A 26,906-nucleotide genomic window follows, 5' to 3' on the forward strand; every position below is an offset into this window, starting at 1 on the left:
GACTCATCCCAGTCCATGTTTGAAAGAGCCAGGCTCTGCCGCTGGATATGGTGGCTTGAAGGTGTGCTTAAAGTACAAACTTGAGTGGTGTTTAGCTCAGTGGGTAGAGCACCCACACCATGTGTTGAAGCTACAGTCCTCGCTGCAGCTGGCCCTGGTTCGAATCCCGCACATCCTGAAGTATATAGATTTCCTGTCTATCTTTACTGTCAGAATGAGTAAACATGGCTTGTTTGTTTTTGGCTAACACTCCTGTGTTTGGGGTCAATTTGATCCCGCTGAGGGACTGTGCAGACCAACTTTCTGGGGTGTTGAGGGACATCTTCAATGTCTCCCTCACCCAGACAACCACTATCATCCTGGTTCCAAAGAGCCCGGCAGTGAAAGGACTGAATGACCAATGGCCCTCACCCCAATAGTCAGGATGAGGAAGGATGCAATCTTTTCTGTGGTTCACACTGCCCTCACCCACCTGGAGAGCAGGAACACCTATGTTTGTATGATCTCTGATTGGTTCATAAACTGTACTCACATGAACTGGGTACTGGACTTTTTGTTAAACAGGCTGCAGACTGTAAGGATCAACAACATCTCCTCCTCTTCCATCACTCTCAGCACTGGCTCCCCCCAGGGCTGTGTGTTGGGCCCTCTTGTGTTCACTCTGCTCACGTATGACTGCTCAGTGAAATACCCCGTGAAGTTTACAGACGACACAGCAGTGTCTGATGTATCAGTAACAGTCTGATGTATCAGTAACAGCAATAAGTCCGGCTACAGACAAAAGGTGGAACACTTGGAAGGTTGTTGCAGAAAAAGAAGCTCTGCATAAAAGCAAAGAAGACAAAGGGGATGGTTGTGGACTTTCTCCTTCTGAACATCGGAGGATCTCCAGTTGGAAGTTGTCTCCAGCTACAAGTACTTGGGTGTTCACCTAAATGACAACCTGAGCTGGAGAAATAACACTTCCAGTCTGGTCTGGCTAGCACACCGACACCTCTACTTCCTCAGACAGCTGAGACATGCTGGACTGGGGAGCTTAGTCCTCATCTTATTCTACAGATGTATGGTGGAGAGTGTCCTGTGCTCCGCGGGCTCTGCATATGGTGATGAAGGCTGCACAAAGGACTATTAGAGTCAGCCTCTCCACAACAGTGGACATTTACACTTCCAGATGCAGGAAGAGGGCAACCTACATCAGGAAGGACTCCACACACCCAGCACATGCACTCTTTGCCCCCCTTAGGCAAGAGGCTGCGGAGTATAAAGAGCAGGACCACCAGACATAGGTTTAAGACTATTAAATTCTGGTTGGAGCTGTGTGATTTGCACAACTCAAATTGTTTTGCACAGACTTCAATAATTCATGCTGCTTGTTGCCATTTTTATTTATATTTCTACCTTACTTATCTTATTTTAATTATCTTGTTTAGTCACTGTCTACTATTTACTAGTGTCTATATTATAGTTACTTAATATCTATGTATTATACTTAGTATTGGTAACAATCCAGGACCTGAGTGCATAATATCATTCCATCTCATGCTTTTGTATGGTTACGAATGACAAATACAAATCCTGAATCCTTGAAGGAATGAGAAGGAAAGATGAAGAGGAACAAGAATACCAACATCATGCACTTAACACTGCATTAAATGCAGACATGCACAAAAAAAAAAAAAAGTCCGTGTCCTGCAAGAATCTGTAGGTACTATGATGTTATGATTGCTGACATGTAGAGGTTTGTAAAAAAAGGCCTTCAAAACAGCAGAACCCTGCGATAGGCTGGCGACCTGTCCAGAGTGTACCCCACCTCTCGCTCGATGCCAGCTGGGATAGGCTCCAGCAAACCCCATGACTTTAGTGAGGATTAAGCGGTATGGAAGTTGAGATGAGATGAGAAAAGAGACTAGAATGCAGAGACTAGGATGATAAGATCAAAATCCAGCATGCATAATCATATGGCTGTTGTTCACGTGTTAAATATTAGGGATGGCTCGATACAACTTTTTCGCGTCCGATAACGATACTGCAGCCTTGAGGATCGACCGATACTGATCCGTTTGTTTTTGTCACTCTAAAAGTTGTTAATAATACATGGATGTAATTTGCTTGATACTGACATCTAAAAAAGTCACAGTACAACAGCTATTCTCGTCCCAAAAAGAAAGAAGGAAAATATGTGACCACAGCTGAAATTATGCTGTGACTTAATTAAAACTTAAAGCATAGCTTTTAACAGCATTTATAAACACTGCACCAGCTGCACCATTCTAATGTCTGAAATAAAATAAAAGTGCAACTTGGTGCAAATATTTAAATTCAATTAAATAATTTCAGTGTATAAACAGAAAAGTCACATTTTACCTCAATGACATTGCAAAGCTGCAATAAATAACTTTATGAATTCACATAAAATAATAGCATCTCCACTAGAATAATGTGGGTAGAAGTTACACATGGCTTCTTAAGACACACAATCAAAACAAAAAACTGACTATAGGCTATACACCTGATTTGCTGCACCAAAACAAAAACAGAACAACCCCTTGAGACACTCGTTACTAACGTTACACTCAGCTGTTTCATTTTTCTCCTCCGTTAGTGTAAAGTTATGGCTGGACGATTAATCGAATTTTGATTGTGATTTCAATTTTTGCTTCTCATGATCATAAAAACACTGTAATTGAAGAAAAATGATTAATGTGCCGCACGGCGTGTTTGCAAGTTCCTGCACTGTAAAGCCACTGCGAACACACCTCTGTCACGTGCAGCTGCAGCGAGCATGTGACGTGTGTAGATCAATTGTGGAATGAGCGATTGACAACATGGCAGAAAGCCAGCTTGAGCCTTTAGTTGAAAAGAAAGGTAGGACGACTTCGGTCATTTGGAGACATTTTCGATTCAAATTGTCAGACGTGGAGAAGGAGATTGTTTGCAAAGCTTGTCGCGCCATCGTGTCTGCATCCCAAAGCAACACGACAAATTTATGTAACCATTTAAAGTTCTGCCATAAAGTGGTCTATGACAAAGTATTGAAGCAGCAAAAGAATTTATTATTTTTTCCATTATGGTCCTGCCCTATGTAAAGTAATTCCACACGGTAGACATAACTACAGCTCTGAAGGCTTCTATTCACGTGACAAAACATAGGCGCATGGCAAACATGGGACAGCTCGACAACAGTGTTACGGCATGTGACACCTTAGATCTTGTATTAACTTATGGCATAGAAACTGAAGGTCTAACAATATATTCTCATAACCCTCTATTGTCCAATCATTTCCTTGTAACATTTGAATTTACTATAAGAGATTACACTGAAATTGGAAAGACATTTCGTTATGGTAGACACTTATCCAATTATGCTATAACTAGATATAAGGAATAATTCCTTCAGTATTTACCTCAGTGCCAAATGTCAGTGATGTGGATGTCAACAAACCACAATCTAACTCCATGACAAATAGATTATTTTGTTGACTGTACGACAGCATCACTTAGCACAACTCTAAATCTAGTTGCTCCTCTGAAAAAGAAGGTGATAAATTGGAGGAGGGTAGCTCCATGGTATAATTCACAGTTGCATTGCAGTTCAAAGCAAGCAGTTCGAAAGCTGGAAAGAATTTGGCATTCCACTAATTCTGAAGAAGCTCACATAGCCATAGAACAGCATATTATTCTTCCTTAATAGAAGAAAACAAGAACAACCCCAGATTTCTTTTCAGCACTGTAGCCAGGCTGACAAAAAGTTACAGCTCTGTTGAGCTATCTATTCCTTCAGCCCTCAGCAGTAATGACTTCATGAGCTTCTTTACTGATACAATTGTTGGCATTAGAGACAAACTTCATAGCACCCTTCCAGCTGTCAAAGATGTAAGTACAGTGGCATTAGAAACCTCTGTAGGACCTAGTCAATATTTGGATTCTTTCTTTCTAATTGATCTCCCTGAGCTCACTTCAATAATTACAGCACCTAAACCATCAACTTGTCTTCTAGACCCCATCCTGACTAAGTTGCTCAAGGAGGTTTTTCCATTAATTAATACCCCCATATTAAATTAGATAAACCTATCTTTATTAACAGGATATGTGTCCCAGTCTCTTAAAACTGCTGTAATTAAACCATTACTTAAAAAACCCACTCTTGACCCAGATGTTTTAGCAAACTATAGGGCAATTTCCAACCTTCCTTTTATCTCTAAAGTTTTAGAAAGGGTTGTTGCCATTCAGTTGGTTGATCATTTAAACAGGAATGGTTTGTTTGAAGGGTTTCAGTCAGGTTTTAGAGCTCATCATAGTACAGAAACGGCTCTGATTAAAGTTATCAATGATCTCCTCATGGTTTCAGACGATGGACTTGTCTCTTTACTTGTCCTGCTAAATCTCAGTGCTGCATTTGACACTATTGATCACAGTATTCTACTACAGAGACTTGAAAGTGTGATCAAGATTACAGGAACTGCATTAGACTGGTTTGAATCATATCTGTCAGACGGGTTCCAGTTTGTCCATGTAAACAACACTTCTTCTATATATACCAAAGTAAGCTATGGGGTTCCTCAGGGTTCTGTGCTAGGACCAGTATTATTCACATTATACATGCTTCCCTTAGGCAGTATTATTAGAAAGCATGGCATAAACTTCCATTGCTACGCAGATGATACCCAGCTATATTTATCCATGAAACCACATGAAAGTAATCAGCTGGTTAAACTCCAAGCATGCCTTAAAGACATAAAGGCTTGGATGCCTGTAATTTTCTACTTTTAAAGTCAAACAAAACAGAAGTCATTGTATTTGGCTCTAAACATGTCAGAGATTCATTACCTAATCACCTGGTTTTGTTGGATGGCATTGCCTTGACCTCCAGTACTACTGTGAAAAACCTTTCTGTTATATTTGACCAGGATATGTCCTTTAATTCTCACATAAAGCAGGTGACCAGGACTGCTTTCTTTCACCTTTTTAATATCATCAAAATTAGGAAAATCCTTTCAGAAATACTAGTTCATGCATTTGTGTCTTCCAGGCTGGATTATTGTAACTCCTTACTGTCTGGCTGTCCAAGTAGCTCTTTGAAAAGCCTCCAATTGATTCAAAACACTGCAGCAAGAGCACTGACAGAAATTAGCAAGAGAGATTGTCACACCGTGGTGAGGGCATCTTGTCTTGGGGTTGTTTTGTCCTGTCATTTCCTGTTTTATTTTGAAAAGTAACTCTCCTCTTGTTTCAGGTCACTTGCCCTTCCTCATGTGTCACCAGTCTGATTGTCTTCCCTGATTCCTGATTGTGTCCACCTGTCCCCTATTTCCCTCCATGTGTTTAAGTAGTCTGTGTTCCCCTTGTCTCGTGCCAGAGTGTTATCGTCGTCAACCTGTTCTCGTGCTTTGCTTCATGTCTTCAACCAAAGTAGTTCCAAGTAAGCCTGTGAATCCTCTCGAAGAGAAAGTTTTGTTTGTTTAGTCTTTTCTTAGTTAATTCCTTAGTCCTGAGGTTTTCCTCCATTCGGAGTGTTTTGTGTTAATTTTATGATTTGTTTCTTTGATTTGAGTTTCCTCCTTCTGGAGAGTTTTTTGTTTTCACTGATCAGATTAACGTCTAGGTTTTTTTGTGGCCATTTGTTTGTCCCTCTGTGAGGGATCTCTGAGCAATCCAATTAAAGCCTTTTTTGTCATCTCTGCATTCTGAGTCCTGCTTTGAGTCTCGGCCTGACAGAGATCATATTACTCCAGCTCCCAGTTTGGGTATTTATTTTCTGTTACTGTGTCTCACTCTCTCCCTTCCCCTCCCCACCCTCTCCATCTTCTTGTGAGGGTCTGTGGTCTGGAGTGCTGAATATCTGACCTGTGGAGTTCTAAGCTACATCTGCTGCTGTGGCCTCATCAACCAGCCCAGTCTTCATGGTCTGGAGTGCTGTGTATCAGACCTGTGGAGCTACATAAACTACATCTGCCCCAGTCTTCATGTCCTCCTCCAGTTGTCCACTCCTACCTAGATGAACAATTCACCAACCTGCCCATGATTCCTGTTATACTCACAAACTGTCACATAAGTTAATCAGCTATGTGTTATATCACCAGATCCTACATGTTTCCTTCAGCTGACAGAAGTTTGTTTATCTTGTTTATCCTGTTCTTCTTTTCTCTCTATCTCCTCTGTTTCTTCCCGGCTGGCCTTCCGCAGATGGGTTCCTCCATATGAGTTGGGTTCTGCTCAAGGTTTCTTCCTGTTAAAGGGAGTTTTTCCTTGCCATCGTCGCCTCAGGCTTGCTCTGGAGGTTGCAGGCTGGTTTTTGTGAAGTGTCTTGAGACAATTTGTATTGTTATTGGCGCTATATAAATAAAACTGAATTTAATTAAATTGGCGCAAAGTGAAGTTGAGGATATATGAGATAGTTTGGGCTTATGGATTGGATTGGACAGGTTCTAATAAAAAAAAAAATCAGATACCCGATCCAGTCATTTTGGCCTGGATCGGACACGATACTGACTCAGTTGATCAGATCGAACCATCCCTATTAAATATATAATAAAGAGGTATCTAAAGCTCCTTTCACATCGAAAAAACTGGGTCAAAGACTCTGCAACGACCCAGATTTTTCACTCTGACGCTGATGTATCTGCCTGTTACATTCTGACTAAACGGCCTGACAGACTGTATCATTGTAGATGCTTCAGCTCAAAAACAAGTTTTGGTCTACTCCCATAAAGAAAGATTTTTGTTCATTTTTTTCAATCAAACATGCTGTTACACGATCGTTAATGGAAGTGAACAGTGACTGTGCAACTGTGTTTATATACAGCTTGTATAGCTATATAACACACTTTTTTAACAATCATGGCAGCGCTCTGCATCCGAGGAAAAGAGAAGATTTGGTGGCAGATATGAGGCCCTGTGCAGGACAGTGATTTATTCTAATATTAGCAGCCTTTTGAAAGAGCGGGGGTTTGACTGGTCCATTCTTCAGGTCATCAACAAACTGCAATGTTATCTGCAATGTACACGATGACGTGTAAGGGAGGAAAAAAAAGGCACGCAGCTTTCACAGCTCTAAAAGCGCACCCAAGGCAATTCGACCCGGGTCTGAAAATTTTCTATGTGAAAGTAATAGTCCATGAAACCTGCCATGTTAGTAATGACTTAACTAAATCAAACTTAATCATTACTGTCTTGCTGTAATTTATAGATTATTGTGTTTACGAATAAAATCTCTCAAACATGACCTAATGACACTGAGGTGCGATCATATTCTGTGAACATATGGCAGAACAAAGATGTTGCAAAAATGAGATGACAAGGTCAAAAGGTGCGTTTTGTTTTTTATTGCAACGCAGTACTGTGTGGAGAACTTCAAATTCATGAGGCTCAACAAGGATATTAAAGGTTTTAGGTATGATAAAATAAACTCAGAGAGGCTTCAATGAATAGCCAACCTGACAGAGGAGCTTCTTAAATAAATCATAAAGCAGTCACTCCTTCCTTGTGGCTGTATATGTTTTGACATTTAATCACTAAATATAGCAGACTGTTTGAACAATATGAAGTGTACCTCTTTATAGATTAATAGTGTCCTCCCAGTCAAACAGAGAATTCCTAAGTCTAAATAACTAGCTGCTGACATTAGCTGGTTCAAAAGTCCAGATATTAACAGCAAATTGATTGTGTCTGTGCAGGCGTAGGGATGCGCGTATGTGCAAAGATCCAAATGACCTAGTTAATGGAGATGAAGACAATGACAGGATTTGTGCTTTCAGGGTAATCTGATACATTGAATGGCAGTGAGAGGAAAGATACCGCATTCAAATGTACAGGCAGTTTACTTTGCATTTTGCATGCATGCACATGCACGCATTTGCATGCACACATACAGAAACACACAAGCAAAAAGGAGGGGCACAAAGACATAGACAGATGTAATATCACTCTTCCGGTTTTGCTAATGACTAAAGTGAAAAAAGTTATGGCGTTTTATACATCAAGTAATATGATGACAGTAAATGATCATCACACTAGATAACTGCTATTGTAGCACTGTTCTACAATTTTCTAAATCTCTGTTGCTAAAATATTATAAGCTGCAGAGAGATTAGGTAATATCAGTAAGAGGTCATGAGATCTGTTTCAGCCAGTCATATTTCTTTTTCAAAACATAATGAGTGTAGTGGAATGTAAAAATAGCAAAGGTAAATCTGAATTATAAATGTGGATAGAAAGAAACCAAACTGCTCTAGATATGTTGAGAGCAAAAAGACCACTGCAAATCGGTGTTAATTAGGGAAAATTTGGAATACACCACTGCTTTAGTTTCACCAGACTACTTTTGTTTGTGTCCACATTAAGTGAGTTGGTAACGGAGTCATCATGCACACAGTAAAAGCATGGAAATGTATATGATAAACATTTACTGTTTATTTATATTTACCCTTTCCTTTTTTTAAAAAAAAAAAAAAAAAGCTTGGCTTGCAGAGAAACAGAAAATTGGTGCACATAATAAAACTAAAGAAAATCCAAACACATCCTGTTTTTGTGAATAGTCTATGTACGTTACCCTAAAGCCAGTCTTTTCCGTATGTAAGGGTGATGTCGCAAACTCGCTGTGATGAGCTCTCCACATTACATGATGATATTGCAAACTCTAATATATTTCTATCAATCAGGTCTGCAGTTTACTATTATTCATACTGTATGTATAAATAAGTACATCTTGCACCAACATATCCTCAGTCAAAATTCAGGGTGTTTGCTGAAAAAAGGGAGAGCCAGAACCAGAACCAGTGTCACCAAATGCCTGTGTGTCAGCAGGCCAGGCAGGAGACCCTGCTACCAGTGTCAGTGTCACGGCTTTGACCAGTGACTGACCAGCTGCCTGACCAGGACTGCAAAGAGGCTGTCTGTCTCACACTGGTTGCCCTTACACCGTAGCCAGTAGGCAGCTGGCTCAGTCTTCTTGGGTGCCTATTGTGTGTTTTGTATGTATTCAATTTGGTGTAGTAACAACTAAATTAATACACAGAAATATTCTGACAAAACAGCTACACATATGAGAAATACTTGTAGAATTGGTAAACTTGTGATACATAAATCTGATGAAGGGTATTATAAAATATTAAGTCAAAAAACCATACAAGCATGGTGCAGTCCAAATGGAAACACCTAGTGGTACATGTGCATTGATTGGCACAGAATAATTTCTTCCCCATACTATAGACAATGATTAATAAAAACATTATGATGACCTCTAACCGGAATAAGTCTAATGCTACCAAAACAGCGCCAAAAAACTGAGGTGTGCACAAATCCTCTGAAGGTGCCCTTTGTCATTTGGGAACAAGAAATTATAAACAGATCCTTTAAATTTAAGTGGTGAGTTAAGCCACTGCAATAGATACTAGTCCATGATGCTAGGTGAAGAGTCTCTGAGACTTCTGTGGGCAAAGGCTAAATCCCTCCATGTTTCTTGGACTGCAGATAGCTTTTACTATTTCTGTGTTGGCTTACAGTATCACCATATACAGGTATTTGATAGCACTTAGTAGTAGACATGGACAGTAGAGACTACAGTATATTCTTTGAAGGAGACACAAACAATGGGAGATGGATGTTGCCATAAAATTGCATTGTTTTCAAATATGCATATTCATTAATACGCAGGATAAGATGTTAGAATCCCTTGTGCCATGATCCGAGGCAAAACACATTTAGAAGCCCAGTCCAACAGAAAAAACGTGTAGTCAGCTACCAAGTAGCAACCAACAAGAAGACACCAGCTATCTAGCCTAGCCAACGGCAGCAGGTAAGAAGTGATGGGACATGCAACTACACTTCAACCAACCCTTCCCCCTCTGCCTAAGAATGGAAGTAAAACACTAAAAGACACCAGCTAACTAGGCTAGCCAACAGCAACAGGTAAGAAGTAGGACATGCAACTACACTTCAACCAGCATCCCCCCATCCCCAACAGCAGTAGGCCATATGCAGCACATCATTGGGGTTTTCAAGTGTGCACCCCCTTCACAACAGTGAGCTCCAGCATCCTGGAGTCACAACCCTCAATACAGCCACCATGTGACCGTGTGACTTTCTACCGAGAGCTTAGCCCCACTACAACTACTAACTACTAAGCTAGCCTTACCTTTAGCATGCTCCCCAGCTAGCGTGTTTCCTCCTTAGCCACAGTCACTCGCTCGCTCCGCTGCCAGGGACATGTTCTTTACTGCGACCCTCCATTCTTTCCAGCGAATGCCCAGCTCACACTAGAGGGCAATGGTGGATTTTGCAGCAAATCCACGGCAACCCACCTCCACTGGTCGCACACATAAGATCCACAATGGAAATCTACTCTATTTCCAACCACAACAGCAGGTCTGATCCCTGATGAGTGTTGACTATTTGTGTCGGGACAGTCAGCCGACAGTTTAAGCTCAGCTCCCGAGCTCCAGCCACACTTAGCTGACCTGCGCTATGCCTGATGCTTGCCAGTCTGGCCTTCTCCCTCCTGAACAAACAGTATGCCTATTCTCCTTTCTTTTTTTTTTCTTTTTTTATTCTCCTTTCTAGCAGATAAGGAATTTGCTTCCTCAATTGCAGCTACTAAGCATTTGAGAACCTGATTGTGATTCCAGGTATATCGCCCAAGGGAGATACTAACCCTTCAACCTGCCAGAATGTGGCAGGTTGTACATACACAAGAACACAGTGGGCAGGCAACATCCCCTAACCACTGGTTTAGGTTCTGGGGAGATGGCAGCACATCATAAATAGCCCCTATCATAAATCTAATCCTACTAACTTCCATGCTCCACAGCTCTCTCCACTTCAACTTCCTTTTCTCTAAACTCTCCCAGTTTACTCACTGCCTTAGCACATATTACTGCTTCCTCTTGCCTATGAATCTTTCACTACCATCTTTCTCTTTTCTGCTACTGATGCCTTGCTCCACAGAGGTTTCCTTGCACACAGCCCCAGTCCCAGGCATCCACGCCCTTGCTGTACATGACCTATGATATCCCTAAGCCTGAGGGCAGCCTGTGCTTCCTGTACCACGTCTCTCAGATTCCACTTCCTTCCTGTTTTAGCCGTGGGGGCTGTACACCTAACTACTGGATCTTTCGACTAAGTGAGAGCCATCTCGAGTCTAGCCTTAGTACACTTAAAGTCATCTGTTAGACTAGTTACTGGTAGATCCAGTATGTCTTTCCCGCAGCGTGGGACACCAAGCCATCTTCTGATTGATGGATAAATCATCCTTTCAAGCTTCTCAACCTTTGACAGAGGAACCTCATACACTGTCAGTGGCCACATTAACCAGGGCAATAAACTAAATGGCAAACACCATAACCTTAGTCCAAAAAAGCGTTGAATAAGGTCAGCTGGACTTGTAGAATTTCTTGAAGACGTTTCGCCACTCATCCGAGTAGCTTCTTCAGTTCTGATAAACTAGTGGGAAATTGAGGTTTAAATAGGAATAAACTCTGTGGGTAACACCCACCCGAAACTTGCTTGACCAGAAACTTGGGTCACTAATTACCATAATGGCTGGTACTTACCTGTCCTTGAATGGGGGGGCTAACTGATAAGTTAGCCTAGGCAAAGCATGGGATCCTGCAGACCAAAAACCCTAACTTCCCTTTTCCACAGGAAATATCAAATACCTGGGCATAAATATCTCACCTAAATTATCAGATGTTAGCACAACTGAACTTTGATCCACTCCTGGAGAAAATCCGTGATGACCTGAGGCGCTGGACCAATCTTCCCATCTCTCTGATGGGATGCATAGCAACAGTTAAAATGAAAATTCTACTACAAATTAAATATCTATTTTCCTTGATCCCATTCAAACCCACAGCAAAACGGCTCCAAAAAAGAAAGATTCGGCAGTCACCAAATTGTACTAAAAAAACAAAAAACAAAAAACAGACAAAAAATTGCCACCCTTCAAAAAAATAAATTGGAAGGAGGACTGGATGCACCTAACTTTACGAATAAGTACCTGGTAAATCAGCTGCAATACATCACCAAATGGATAAACCCAGAGGCAGATTACAACTTGTGGCTCGAACTAGAACAGGCGGACTGCAACAACATATGCATTTTGGACCGGCCCTTCATTACAATCACCATGACTTTGGAAATAACAAAGTCCCTCTTCATCTCAGCACTTGGAAGCATAAGGGAATCACCCACCTCCATCACCTCTTTCAGGGAAACTTACTTATGAATCACACAGATTTATTTGATACATTTGAAATAATGGAAACTTCCTCCAATACCTACATGTGATCAAGACAATCAGGAAGAAAATTCCAATGCTCCAGGATAGCATACAGCCTCCACAATTCGTCACCATTAAAAAAAAACTCACACCTAAAAAAAAAGGAAAACTCTCTCTATAAATACTGTAAGTCGCTATCAACCACCCATTCTATACATCTACCAATAATGGGAAGCAGACGTCTACGGACTCAGATCTGCCAACATATATTTAAAACGACAAAAAACTCTAATTTACAGCAGACCCAGTTCAAAGTACTCCACAGATCACACATAACTCAATTCGAGATGCATAGAATGGGCTTGTTCCAATCTGACATATGTACGCAATGCACCCAAAACAATTCACATTGCTATTTCCACACTCTCTGGCTCTGTTCTCCGGTAAAGCACTTCTAGTCATTAGTAACACAGAAACTCACCTTAATTTCACTCTTAAACTATCACATAAGATCAATCATCAGCTATATGTTGTATTACTGGATTCTACGCGTTTCCTTCAGCTCGATATATATATCTATGACAGAAATTTGTTTATCTTGTTTCTCTTTCTCTTCCTTTCTCTCTATCTTCTCTGCTTCTACCCAGTTGGTCATCGGCAGATGGGTCCCTCCATATGAACTGGGTTTTGCTCAAGGTTTCTTCCTTTTAAAAGGGTGTTTTTCCCTTGCCACCATTGCCCACAGCCTTGCTCTGGAGGTTTCAGGGCAGTTTTTGTAAAGCGTCTTGAGACAATTTGTATCGCTATCAATAAAAATAGAATTTTGGACTTTTTTTCTACTTCATCATCCCCATAGCTTTCACCATCGCCAAGAAAACAACCCTAATGAACTGGAAGACTAAACAGTCACTAAACATTTCCTAGTGGTTGAACCTTCTTTGCGAATATATATCATTGGAGAAAATCTGCCACTCAAAAAAATAAATTGACTCTGTTTGCAAAAAAATGGTCTGTATTCTGCGACAACCTTAATTTACATGTTGACTTTGCCTGCAAGCTTATGTCATTTCTGTTTTACTCACTGCAATGCAATATTAATATTTCTCTTATAGTGATAACTGTTGTTATGGAAAATATTTTATTGCCCTCCACAGCAAGGTTCACAATGTCGGATTCCCGGACTACAACACCTTGAGCATGCATTAGAGGTTCCCTCCTCTTTCTCAACCCTGGGTTGATTTCTGCTCCTGAGCGGTCTACCCAGCTGAATCCCCGGGGCCCTTGCCCCGCCTGTGGGTCCCCTGGGCCACTGCTGCACCTGCAGCCCTACAGCCAGGGACATGGCCCTCGTTTGCCTGGCTCCTAAATTGCACTCACATCACACTCCACTCTACACTATGTTACTCATCACACCCACAACTAGGTACACCACATACACCCAACCCAAGTTTGTAACGCATTACACCTTGGGGGACTATCCAGGATCAGGGTTTCTCTCTTTACCAAACAATGACTTCACAAATCTAAACGGATCCCTATAGAATGCTACTCTAGCCCGCTCTTTCCTTCTTCTAGTTTTCCTCATGTTCACCACCCTTCTTAATCCTGCCAACCGCTCCTTCACACCTGCCTGTAAGCAATTAATGCCTTTCTTCTCCTCCTATGTAGCCTTCTTCCACTGCCTCTTAAGCATTCTCCTCTCCTGTATAAGTCTATCGATTTTCTGCTGATGCCGAGACCTAACTACCTCCCCCTCTGGTTTCTTCTGTTTCTCACTAATGCCAAATCTTTCCTTACCATAATCATAAATAATATCTCCATCTTCTCGAACTTACTCTCTACCGTCACTTTTAGCTTAACTAGCGCACTGGCCAAATCATTATTCATGTCCTCCCACTTCCTAGTTCCAGCCACTCTTGGTTTCTGACCACTGATCTTCTACCTCCTTGGCTCGCTGCACTCTTGTTCTGCCTCCATGCTAGTATCTGCCTCAACATTAGAGATGCTGATATCCTGGGAACTGTGAGTTACTTTCTGTCGCTGGACTTCAACTAACTGACTTGATATACTTATAAAGTAGCTATCAATGCGAGATTCCTGTGCTCCATCTACCAAGCACAAAAAATTCATACCTACATGGCCCCTCCACTTAAAACATTGGTTTATCACACCCAAGTTAAATTTCTTTAGTCACATCCAGGCCAGATTACTACCACACATGTCTTCAATCAAGAAATCACTTAAAGAGGACCTGCCTGGAGACAAAAGAAAAAAAAAGTGAAGTAGACCATAAGATCCTCAAAAGCTTGAATTTAAAAGAAATTCAGGAAGAAATGAAAAAGAAAGTAAATGAAATCTATCGAAAAGGTTACGAAGTCAGTTCTACAGCTTTGGGACTCCAGAGCTTGGGACTCCAAAATTTCACCTCTGTGGGCTAAATTAAAAGATTAAGCTTATGTTATCTTAGATGAAATAATAATAAAAAAGATGCCATTACGATCCATTGTGGCACTCACCCTTGTTATAATAATAAAAATCTATTAGAACTTTTCATCGAGGCTTACAACACTCAGCTGAATATGCACCATGGTTTCAAGAACAAAAATATGTCGTGGGATGAGCTAGCTGCTTGTCATTCTGAATTATATACAGTGTTGTGAAAAAGCGTTGTGCCCCTCTTTGATTTCTTTCTTTTTTCCATGTTTGCCACACATAAATGTTTCAGATCATCAAACAAATTCAAATAGTAGTCACAGAGTGAGATCTGCCCTCCTTCTCCATTGCTGTTAATGTCTAACGTGTTCATAATGTTTTGGTGGTTTGGGTGACTCCGCATTCTGTCGCTATGGCCACCAGGTACACAGCTGCTGTGTTAATGAGGGTCCCCCTTATTTTATAATACTGCAACTATCAGATCTGCCCTCCTTCTCTATTGTTGTTCATAGGGGGTCATAATCTTTTGCCAGACCGTGTTTGGCTCCTCTGTGTGTGTGGGTTTAGTAGCCATGGCTACGGGGGCCAGGTGCTGTCTCCAACAAGGAAAGGGTAGGTACAAATACTGTGCCCTAGGTTTTGCCCTCTGAAAAACTTATATCTCAGTACCGACAGGTTGTACAGGGAAATGAACGTACTGTGAGCAAGAGCTGAGGGTCCTCTTCTATTTTTTTTTCTTCTGTTCCATGCACGTACAGTGAAAACTGTGGCCGCTGTGATGAGAGACAGAAGAGTGTCCGCTCGGATTTTTCTCAGAAAATGGGAGCGAACTACCACATACACACGAGTAGAGAAAAGTTCAAAGAATGCTCGGTACACTCCTACCTCAGCTGAGCCTGGAGTTCAAACCATAGGTCCTACAGGAATCAGACAAAAATTCCTAAGTTTTTATGTAATTTTTATTTGTGTAGCTCAAAAATTGTGGCCACCAGAGAACTTTGAACACTTTTTTCTCATTAAAAACATAGGACCCCGTCCGCTAGAGTAGAGTTAGAGTGGAGACATAGACTCTCATGTTAAACGAAATTTTGTCCAAAATTTCACCAAACTGTGACCACGACCAAACTGTAGCAGGTATCGAAATGCCATTTTGTGGAAAAAGAAACCCACTCGTGCCTCGTACAAATTTTAATAATTTTTTTACACCATAGCATGGCCGAGTAATCTTTCAGGCAAAACGAATGAGTAGATTTCAGAATGTTCGGGTGCCTCCATTAATTTCATCACACTTTTCACAATTTTCTTTGTTGTTTATTTCCAACCCGTTTGATCAATCGCTTAGAAAATAATATTATAATATATGGATACTTTAAAACTCTTCTTGGAACATGGCTGAGGAAGAATAATAAACGCAGAGCGATTGCAATATAGGAGGCACGTGTTGCATCTCCTCCCTAGAACAACTTATTACATTATGAGCTTTACTGGTGTCACTCATAATGTAATGACAGCTCATAATGTAATAATGGCTAATATTGTGAGAAAAGCATTGCGTAATTTTTACCTCTGTCATTCCTGCAGAGGTGAAAGGAAACGTTTCACCTGTCTCTCTGTTTGTCTGTCAGCAGGATCACGCAATTTCTGCAAAATGTAATGGAGCAATGGTCAACTTAAGCCACATTTCCACGGCCTACCTCCACACCACCCCACTCCTCACCTCCCCAGCTTTTTTTTTTAACTACCTTTTCCATTGCTTAGATGTGACACCCGCTGCCCCCTGTTTTGCGGGCTTTAGCCACAGCCATGCTTGTTGCTACTAGCAACAGCGGGCTACACAGTAAAGTTATGTTCCAACAACCAGTGAACGAAAGAAAACAACCATTATGTAGTTATGAGCTTTCAAGCAGAACACAGTGAAAGTAATAAAAGATAAAAACTTAGCGGAGGACTGTGCCAACAGTGTAATGGATTCAAGGCAAACTTCCCCCTGGTCTGTGGCCGTATATCGCGTCCATCTCCTCATACCTTTCGATCAGCACCACTCGTATTGTTTTACCCCTGGCTGCCCGATTATCGGCCTTCATTTTTTTTTAAAAAGTTTCTCCTTCATTTGTTTTACGGTCCTGATAAAGCCAAGTTTGGCCATCTCAGCCGCAATCTGCTGGAAAACCTTGTCATTCCGAGAGGTCCCATCCAACTCCCGCTGTATACTGTCTTCTCCCAACAAGGACAGAAAAGCCCTCATCTCCTGGTTGGTCCAGAACGGCATTACTTTCCCTGTCATCATTTAAAAAAAATTACCAACACGAGACCACGAAGTTGAAAGTGAGCAGCTAACTAGGGTGGATGCTGGACTGTGCCCTGAATAGAGACTCCTGCTGGGGGACTTCAACATTCATTCTCTCCCATTCTGCCATGACACACAAGGGGGTGGATGGCCACGTGTTAAGTGCCATTTAGTCCCTGCACGAGGACTTGGACTTGGCCATGGACTTTCGTGTATGTTTTGGATCATTGACGTGTTCCAGAACCCAAGTTCACTTCAACTTGAGGTCACAAACAGGATGGTTCCATTTATCACAGCAAGTCTTCCAGGTCATGAAGTAGCAAAACAGCCCTAGACCATCATACCACCACAACCCTATTTTGCAGTTGATATGATGTTCTTTTTCTGAAATGCAGTGTTACTTTTACAAAGTGTAGGGTCATGCATAACCTTAGCTCACATGAACTAATGACATTAGCAGTGTAGGTTAGACACTGGCTACACGATAAGTATGCAGTATTTTTCTATTGCACTGAAAACTAACTGCACACCCTTTCTCTGGTGGTAGGTGAAGGAAGAAAAAGGAATGGGGCAATTCCTACCAACTGGTAGGAATTGCACAAGATAATGGGTGGTGGTGGTGTAATGTGTTCTTTTGAGCCTAAGGATAACTGTGTATGCATACACGTATGTATTTCTTAAAGTGCATGTTAATCTCACGGGGCTGTTTGTGTGTACCTATCTGGTCTTACATGCATCACTCTAGCATCCTAGGCTACCTTTCCTATTAATGAATATGAAAGCTAGCCTAGGCTAGTGACTGCTTTGAACAGTGCAGCTGGCGACTAGGGAAAGACTTAGTGACAGCATGGAAAGACAGGTGACAGGAGGGAACAGTCCCCACTGGGGCTACAGTGGGTTAGCACCTCACTGTGGCAGTCAGTGAGAGCAGGGGCAGAAGATGACTCACCATTGGCAAATACGGTTATTGACTCCGGAACGGAATTGACTACGGATATGCAAAACCTTTGCCTAACCTTGAAGCTAGTGGTTCAGGTGGAAATGGGAAGAAGCGGCAGGTTTGTGCGTGTGGCTAGCAGAAAGTAACAACAGCAAAGGGCCTCAGAATCCATCAAGGGAGTAAAGTGCTTGGTAGAGGGAACGCAGGGAACCCACATTGATAGCTACTTTTTAAGAAGAGTATCAAGTCAGTCGGTTGAAGTCCAGCGACAGGAAGTAACCCACAGCTCGCAGGATATCAGCATCCCTAACGCTGAGGCAGGTACTAGCAAGGAGGCAGAACAAGAGCGTAGCCAGCCAAGGAGGGAGAAGATCAGTGGCCAGGCGCATCTGAAACTAGGATGTGGGAGGAGATCAATAATGATCGCTAAGCAAACTAAAAGGGACGGTAGAGAATAAGTTGGAGAGGATGGGAGATATAATCTACGATTATGGTAAGGAAAGATTTGGCATTAGTCAGAAGCAGAAGAAACCAGAAGGGGAGGTAGTTAGGTCTAGGCATCAGCAGGAAATCGATAGATTTATACAGGAGAGGAGAATGCTTAAGAGGCAGTGGTAGAAGGCTACACAGAAGGAGAAGAAAGGCATTAATTGCTTACAGGCAGGTGTGAAGGAGCGGCTGGCAGCATTAAGAAGGGAGGTGAGCATTAGGAAAAATAGGAGAAGGAAAGAGCGGGCGAGAGTAGCATTCTATAGGGATCCATTTAGATCTGTGAAGTTGCTATTTAGTAAAGAGAAGAATGGCAGCCTGATGGTGCCAAAGCAGGAACTTGAGGAGTACTTGGTGGAGATACATAAAGATAAGAAAAGGTTTAGGAAGATGGCACTCCCCTCTGATATTCCACCAATCGGAGAAATAAGCAATCAGTGTGATGTTAGTCCACCAATGTGGTAAGACGTTCAGGAAGGGGTGAGGCACGCAAGAGCCTCTTCAGCCCCGGGACCTAATAGAGTCCTGTATCGGCTGTATAAACGTGCACCAGCAATTTCCAAAGAAAATTTCTTTGTAAATTGATGAAGGTACTTAGGAAGAAACAGGTTATTCCCAAGGCATGGTTTAGAACAGGGGGGATTTTCTTTCCAAAAGAGAAGGGCTCAGTAGAGATAAGTCAGTTTAGACCGATCAGTTTGCTTAATGTTGAGGGGAAGGTCTTCTTCAGTGTTAGGGCACAGAGGCTGTCCAGGTACTTGGAGGAAAATGGCTTGATTGATACATCGGTGCAAAAGGCTGGAATCCCCGGCTTCTCTGGATGCTTAGATTCCAACAGTATGATTTGGCGCCAAATTCAATTAGCAAAGCGAGAAAAGAGAGACCTGCATGCTGTATTTCTAGACCTGGCTAATGCGTTTGGTTCAGTTCCTCACAGTTTGTTATGGGAAGCTTTTGATTTTTTTTAGAGTTCCAGGCAGTATCAAAGGCCTAGTCAAAGCATATTTTGCAGATATACAGCTTTGCTTTACCACAGCAGAGCATACTACAGCATGGCAGCAGCTGGAGGTAGGCATCATGGCAGGATCTACAATCTCTCCACTAGCCTTTGCAATGGCAATGGAGGTGATTATTAAGGCCTCGAAATGGGTGGTAGATAGAGAAAAGCTGCATGGAGAGCTTCATCTCTCCCCAATTAGGGCCTACATGGATAGCATGATGACTGTGACGTCAACTGCTCTATGTACTAGCAGACTGCTGGATAAGTTAAACAGCAACTTGCTGGGCTAGGATGAAGGTGAAGCTGAGTAAGTCTAGGAGTATCTCAGTTGTTAAAGGAAAGGTAGTAGATAAGAAATTTGTCATAAATGAGGAGGTGATTCCCACAGTGCTAAAGAAGCCAGTGAAGAGTCTGGAAAGGTGATATGACGCAAGCCTCAGCAATTTAGCACAGTTAGAGGGATTGAGACATGAAATGATTCAAGGCATTTCAAGCATAGACCGGCCAGGGCTCCCAGGAAAGCTGAGATGATGGTGCAAGCAATTTGGGTTATTGCACCGACTAATGTGGCCACTGACAGTATATTAGGTCCCTCTGACAAAGGTTGAGAAGCTTGAAAGGATGATGAATTCATCAATTAGGAGATGACTTGGTGTCCCACGCTGCTTAAGCGATGCAGCCTTGTACGGGAAAGGCATACTGGAGCTCTCAGTGACTAGTCTAACAGACTTTAAGTGTACTAAGGCTAGACTGGAGATGACTCATACTCAGTCGAAAGATCCAGTAGTCAGGCATGCAGATGCAGCCCCCACGGTTAAAACAGGGAGGAAGTGGAATCCGAGAGATGCGGTTCAGGAGGCACAGGCTGCCCTCAGACTTGGGGATATCATGGGGCATGTGCAGCAAGGGCGTGGAGGCCTGGGACTGTGTGCAGGGAACCCTCTGTGGAGCTAGGCATCTGCAGTGGAAAAGAGGAAGATGGTAGTGGAAGAAATTCATAGTCAGGCATGCAGATGCAGCCCCCATGGTTAAAACAGGGAGGAAGTGGAATCCGAGAGATGCGGTTCAGGAGGCACAGGCTGCCCTCAGACTTAGGGATATCATGGGGCATGTGCAGCAAGGGCGTGGAGGCCTGGGACTGTGTGCAGGGAACCCTCTGTGGAGCTAGGCATCTGCAGTGGAAAAGAGGAAGATGGTAGTGGAAGAAATTCATAGGCAAGAGGAAGCAAAGAGATGCACTAAGGCAATGTCGCAGGCTAAGCAAGGACAGTGGGTGAACTGGGAGAATGTAGAGAAAAGGAAGGTGTCATGGAGAGAGCTAAGGAGCATGGAGGCTAGTAGGATTAGATTTATGATAGGGGCAATTTATGATGTGCTGCCATCTCCCCAAAACCTAAACCAGTGGTTAGGGAAGGATGCTGCCTGCCAACTTTGTTCTTGTGTATGTACGCTTAGTCACATTTTGACAGGTTGCAGGGTTAGCCTCGACCAAGGGAGAATACACCTGGCATCACAACCAGGTTCTGAAATGCTTCGCAGCTGCAACTGAGGAAAAACAGATTGAAGTAAATTCTGCATCTGCTAGAAAGGAGAATAGGTGTATTATGTTTGTTCAGGAAGGAGATAAGGCCAGACAAGCGAGATTCAGGCATAGCGCGATGCAGCTAAGTGTGGGCGGAGCCTGGGAGCTGAGGTCTGATTAAGATGGCAGTTTGAGTGTTCCACAACAGATAGCCGTGATCCTCAAAAGACTGGATGTGCTGTTGTGGGCCGAGAAAGAAAGGATAGTGTATTTTGTGGAATTAACTATCCTGTGGGAAGACAGAGTTGAAGAGGCAAATGAGCGCAAGAGAGATAGATACACGGAGTTGGCATCGGATGCGGAGCAGGGAGGCTGGAGGGCCTGGGTGGGCCCAGTGGAGGTCGGCTGCCGTGGATTTGTTTTGCGAAATCTGCCATTGCTATCCCGTTTGAGTTGGGCATTTTCGGAAAAGAACAGAGGGTTGGTGTAAACAATATGTCCCTGGCAGCGGAGCGAGCTAGTCAGTGGTTGTGGCGGAAGTAACACGCTAACTGGGGAGCATGCTAAATGTAAGGCCAGCTATGTATTGTCAGTAGGTAGCAGTTGTAGTAAGATTAATCAAATTTGTCGGTGAAAGGCACACGGTGGCGTGGTGGCTGCATTGAAGGGGGTGACTCCGGGACACTGGAGCTCACTGTTAAGCTTTCTTGAGGTGTCTAACTTAACGAAACAGTGGTGAAGGGAGGTGCCCACTTGAAAACCCCAATGATGTGCTGCACACTGCACACTGTCTACTGTTGCTAGCTAGGCTTGCTTGCTGGCATTTTCCTGTGTGTAACTTCAGAGGGGAGGAATGTTGATTGAAGCATAGTGGCATGTCCCATCATTTCTTACCTACTGCTGGTGGCTAGGCTAATTAGCTGGTGTTTTATTCCTGTGGCTAAGCTAATTGTATCTCATTTCTGACATAGGCGGAGATGTCTGGTTCAAGTATAGTCGCAGTCCCATCATCTCTATTACCTACTGCTGCTTGCTAAGCTAGTTATAAGCTGACCACTGGTCTGCTGGTTGGTTCTCCAGTTGGACTGGGCTTCTAAAGGAGTTTTGCCTTAGATCATGGCACAAGGGATTGTAACATCTCGTCCTGTGTATTAATGAATATGCAAACAAGGTAACATGAGCTGGAACAGCCCCAACATCTATCTAAACAAGAACCTTCTGCAGTGAGCAAAGTGGCTAATGCCTTACTGAAATAGACAGCCATCATATTGACAGCTATCAGTATAGTTGTGTGGGTACCTCTATTGAGCCCGACTTGAATAGGTAGATAGCACTGTGTTGACACGTATCATCCAAACATGCAGGGAGGAGGTGGTCCTGGTAGCCATCGCCATCTGCCAGAAACAGACACTAAGCATTAGTTTGAGAAGTGACAATGATTAATTGAAAACGGAAAAAGTGTGATGCTATTCATGCTTCATCTAATGAACACACAGGGACAGAGCCTCCCAAACCAAAACAACAGCTTTTTAAAGCACAAACAGTACAGTACACCGGATTCTGAATCAAAAATGTCTTTTTACAGCATTTACATCAGACAACAGACACCATATAATGTGCTTCTTGTTATTATTTGACTGTTTGACTGTTATTGTTACTAAACAGTATATAGTAGTAGTATAGTATATATAATCTATAATACAATAACATATAATAATAATAATAATAATAATAATAATAACAACAGTATAATAACAGCACATAACAGCATATAATAATGATAAAAGTATATAATAATAATAATAATAATAATAATAATAATAATTCATTTTATTTGTAAAGCACTTTTCATAGTTAAAAACAATCCCAAAGTGCCATTATTAGTATATTGTACTAATAATGGCAGCAACAGTATATAATAATAATATTCTGTTGCTGAAACTGCTCTTTAGCTTGTCCAGTGTTTTGTGCAGGGGGTGAGAGAGATTGTTCATGATTGCCAGCAGCTTTGCCAGTATCCTGTCCTCCACCACCTCCTGAAGGGTGACAAACAGCCACAAAAGACTAATAGAGCATCTGCATCATTTTGTTACAGACATTGAAGGACCTGAGCCTCCTCAGGAAGTAAAGCCTGCTCAGGCCCTTCTTGTAGATGGCCTCTGAGTTAGTGGACTAGTCCAGTTTATTGTCCAGTGAGACACCCAGGTACTTGTATGCAGGTACCATCTCCACATCTTTCCCTGGGGCTTGTTCCTCCTGAATTCCACCAACATCTCCTTCATCTTCATCACGTTGAGCTGCATATGGTTCTCCCCACACCACTTGAAAGTCAGCAGTCTATGTGGTGAAGAGGAAGGGGGACACTACCATTCCCTGGGGGGGCCCGATGTTACTAATCAGACGATCAGACACACAGTTCCGTAATCTCACAAACTGTGTATCTGCCTGTTAGATAGTCATCGACCCAAGTGATGAGGGGAGCACCAACCTGCATGTTCTCCAATTTGGCCTTCAGCAGTCTGGGCTGGATGGTGTTCAATGTGCTGGCGAGGTCGAAGATAATGATCCGGACTGAGGTGTTGGGTCTGTCCAGGGAGGAGTAGGCCTTCTGCATCAGGCAGATGATTGCATCGTCAACCCCAACATGGGGCTGATATGCAAACTGCAGGGGCTCTTGTGATGGATACACCAGCAGCCTGAGGTGTGCCAGAACCAGTGCTACCGGCCTGTAGTCCTCCAGTGCAGCAGTATGTCCTTTAGTGGGCACTTGGACGTGACAGGATGTTTTCCAGAGCACTGGTACTCTCTGAAGGTGTAGCCTCAGGTTGAAGAGGTGATGAAGACAGAGCTGACTGGAACATGCCTTAAACACAGGAGGGTGGTCTGGTCCAGCAGTTTTCCTCTGTTTGAGCTTCTCTAGTTCTCTCCTTACCTGGCTAGCTGTGATGTGGAGTCCAGACTCAGGCATGGGGGATGTCAGCAGTGGGATGGAGGGTGGAGGTAACAATGGTGGTGCATAGAGGTGTCTGCTGCAGGAGGGGCTGTGGGGGATGTGAGGATGTCCTGGGGACGGGAGGGGTGAAAAAGTCTGGTGAAAGATGTGGGGCGGTTGTTGCTCGGAGAAGCAGTAGAGGGGCCATCGGGGGTGTGGAGGTTGGAGTTGAACCTATTGAATAACAGGTTCAGCTCGTTCGTACGTCGTTCAGCTGCTCCCCCACCTCTCCTCTAGAAGCCAGTAGTCTCTCTCATCCCACTCCAGACGTCCCTGATGTTGTTATCTTCCAGTTTGTGCTCCAGTTTTCTCCTGTAGTTGTCCTTGCTCTCCCTGATGCTGTGTTTGAATTCCATTTGTACTCGTTTGAGTTCTGCTCGGTCCCGTGATCTAAAGGCCATTTTCTTCTTGTTGAGAAGGTCCTTCAGGTCGCTGGTTACCCATGGTTTGTTGTTTGGGTAGCAGCAAACCTCTTTAGTGGGGATGGTGTTGTCAATGTAGATCCCAATTTACTCAGAGACACAGTTAGTCAGGCCATCAATGTCCTCACCATGTGGCTCATAAAGAGTATCCCAGTCTGTGGCCTTCAGTGTTCCACGCAGTGGAGCAACAAACTTTTAATGAAAATTGGGATATGAGTAAATATTTAGGACACACATGACACAACATTACACAAAGATGCAAATACCAGGTATGCAATCTGCTGCAAATCCTTTGACATTTGGTTTGTTCGTAAAGGCACTGCACAGTGTGGTGTGTACACTGACACTAGGTTAACAAGTGAAACTAGTTTACCTGATTAGAATGCTTCCAAATATGAGGGATATCACAAAGTGCTGCTGATTAGAAGATTTTGTTTTTCCTATTGCTGCATATTTACTCCATTATTATGGTAAGCTGCATCTGCTGCCATGGCCTCATCAACCAGCCCAGTCTTCATGGTCTGGAGTGCTGTGTATCAGACCTGTGGAGCTCCATAAACTACATCTGACCCAGTCTTCATGGCCTCCTCCAGTTGTCCACTCCTACCTAGATGAATTCACCAATCTGCCCATGATTCCTGTTATACTCACCAAATGTCACATAAGATCATCAGCTATGTGCTATATTACTAGATCCTATATGTTTCCTTCAGCTTGATGTATGTATCTGTGGCAGAAGTTTATCTTGTTTCTCCTGTTTCTTCTGTCTCCTGTTCTCCTGTTCTTTTCTGTCTATCTTCTCTGTTTCTATCCAGCCAGCCTTCATATTTTCATACTTTCTTCCTGTTAAAGGGAGTTTTTCCTTGCCACCGTCGCCCTCAGGCTTGCTCATGAGGTTGCAGGCTGGTTTTTGTGAAGCGTCTTGAGGCAATTTGTATTGTTATTGGCGCTATATAAATAAAATTTAATTGAATTGAATTAAGTGGTCTTGCTTTTGTATAGCGCTTTTCTACCTATTGGTACTCAAAACGCTTTTACAGACACATCCACCCATTCGCTCACACAAGCACACACACATTTATGCACCAGTGCCAGTGTTGGGAGCAACTGGGAGTTCAGTGTCTTGCTCAAGAACAGTGATCTTAAGAAGAAGAATGTGCAACTGGAAAAGCAAAGTGAGCACGAAAGCAGAGTAGTCTAGCTGAAAACATGGACAAGAAAGGCAGTCAAAGAGGGGAAAAATGCAGGGAGGAAAGGTATTCAGTGGTTAAGGACAGAATAATACAGACAGAAAAGAAGCGGTGGGCTAAAGGTTGGATGTAACCACATAATAAGATGAGTGGAGAAAGAACGCCTGAAGGAAGTACACAGAGAATAATACTGTTAACATGATGACTTATCCGCACACACACTCTCATGCCACAGAAAGACACTATATTTTCCAATTTCCGATTTTAAACATAATTTGTAAAGACACCCCTGTCTTTCTGTCCGAAAAATCTCCCTATCTTAGTGATCTGCTGGTTCGCAGTCACCTTGCATCCTGATGCTACCTGAACACACTTGGTTGTGGGATTTCATTGTGCTTTACCTAATGATGAATTATGCATCAGTTGCTGTCACTTTGGAAAATGCAATTACCTTACTGATAAGGCAGATGGGCCTGTTTTGTCTGGCATATGCTGTGCATGTATTTAGAGTCTAACGCTGGAAAAATAACTGCCAGCATACAAAAATGGATCTCGAGACACATTACACATGCACTCATACACATGTACATGCCCCAAGCTTAGCCAGTGTTTGCAACATTACATGAATTGTCCCTCTTTGATTGTCCCCCAGTATTTATTATGATGGTCATGCGTGTTCAGGAGGACACTAGCCTTGTATTTGATGGCACAAATAATGTTTGATTCAATTCTAAATTATTACCTTGCCCAATTTAACTTAAATGTCTGGGTGTTAGATTGGAAAACTGCCAAACATTTAGGTGGAGGGTCACAACCAAAGTTTTTCATCTCTTGAGCTTGCTCAGGCAGTGAGTGGCCGACTGATCTCCAAGAGGCATGAAGAGGTTACTAGAACCATAACAGCCAGTAAATCCAGATTCAGAGTGCCTCTGGTATGGTCTCCCAAGGCAGATTGGTCCTAGGTGAAGGGTCAGACAAATAACTGTTCAGAAGACCCTGAATGCAGAAAACATGTACAAAACAAGAGTACATGTAGCTGAACTTGGGCCTCATTTATCAACCGTGTGTATGCGCAGATCTGTGTGTAATGAGAGCGTAAGCACATTCTGACACAAAGTATTGCATTTATCAATTTGTACTTGTACTCAGAAAAGTGTGTAAATTAACGCATTAACTCTGACCATGTGTACACAAAATCTAGTGGTAGAACAGTGGAACTACACATAGAACCCATTAAGACAGTCGCAGTGTTCAGCAGCATCTCAGTCTTTACACATTACCACATATTACCGGTCTCTTATAAAAATGCTCAGTAAGGAGACTTCCGGTGAGCGTTTCAAGATGGTGACATAGGTTGAAAGCTATCCTGATCAATTTGATAGAAAAACCCACCAAACTACGAGTACTGCCATCACAA

General features: G+C 42.7%; 1 protein-coding gene across 2 annotated transcripts in view; it reads right to left on the reverse strand.

Annotated features, from left to right (window-relative positions):
* The window catches only part of itfg1 (integrin alpha FG-GAP repeat containing 1), a 176,947-nt gene that overhangs the window by 98,884 nt on the left and 51,157 nt on the right, over positions 1-26,906 (reverse strand). For both annotated transcript variants that reach the window (XM_047580096.1, XM_047580095.1), the window contains exon 9: positions 22,185-22,279. In XM_047580096.1, the coding sequence (XP_047436052.1) occupies positions 22,185-22,279 (95 nt within the window). The remainder of the gene's footprint in view (positions 1-22,184; positions 22,280-26,906) is intronic.

This window comes from Mugil cephalus, chromosome 3 (genome assembly GCF_022458985.1).
Source record: "Mugil cephalus isolate CIBA_MC_2020 chromosome 3, CIBA_Mcephalus_1.1, whole genome shotgun sequence".
Classification (NCBI taxonomy): domain Eukaryota; kingdom Metazoa; phylum Chordata; class Actinopteri; order Mugiliformes; family Mugilidae; genus Mugil; species Mugil cephalus.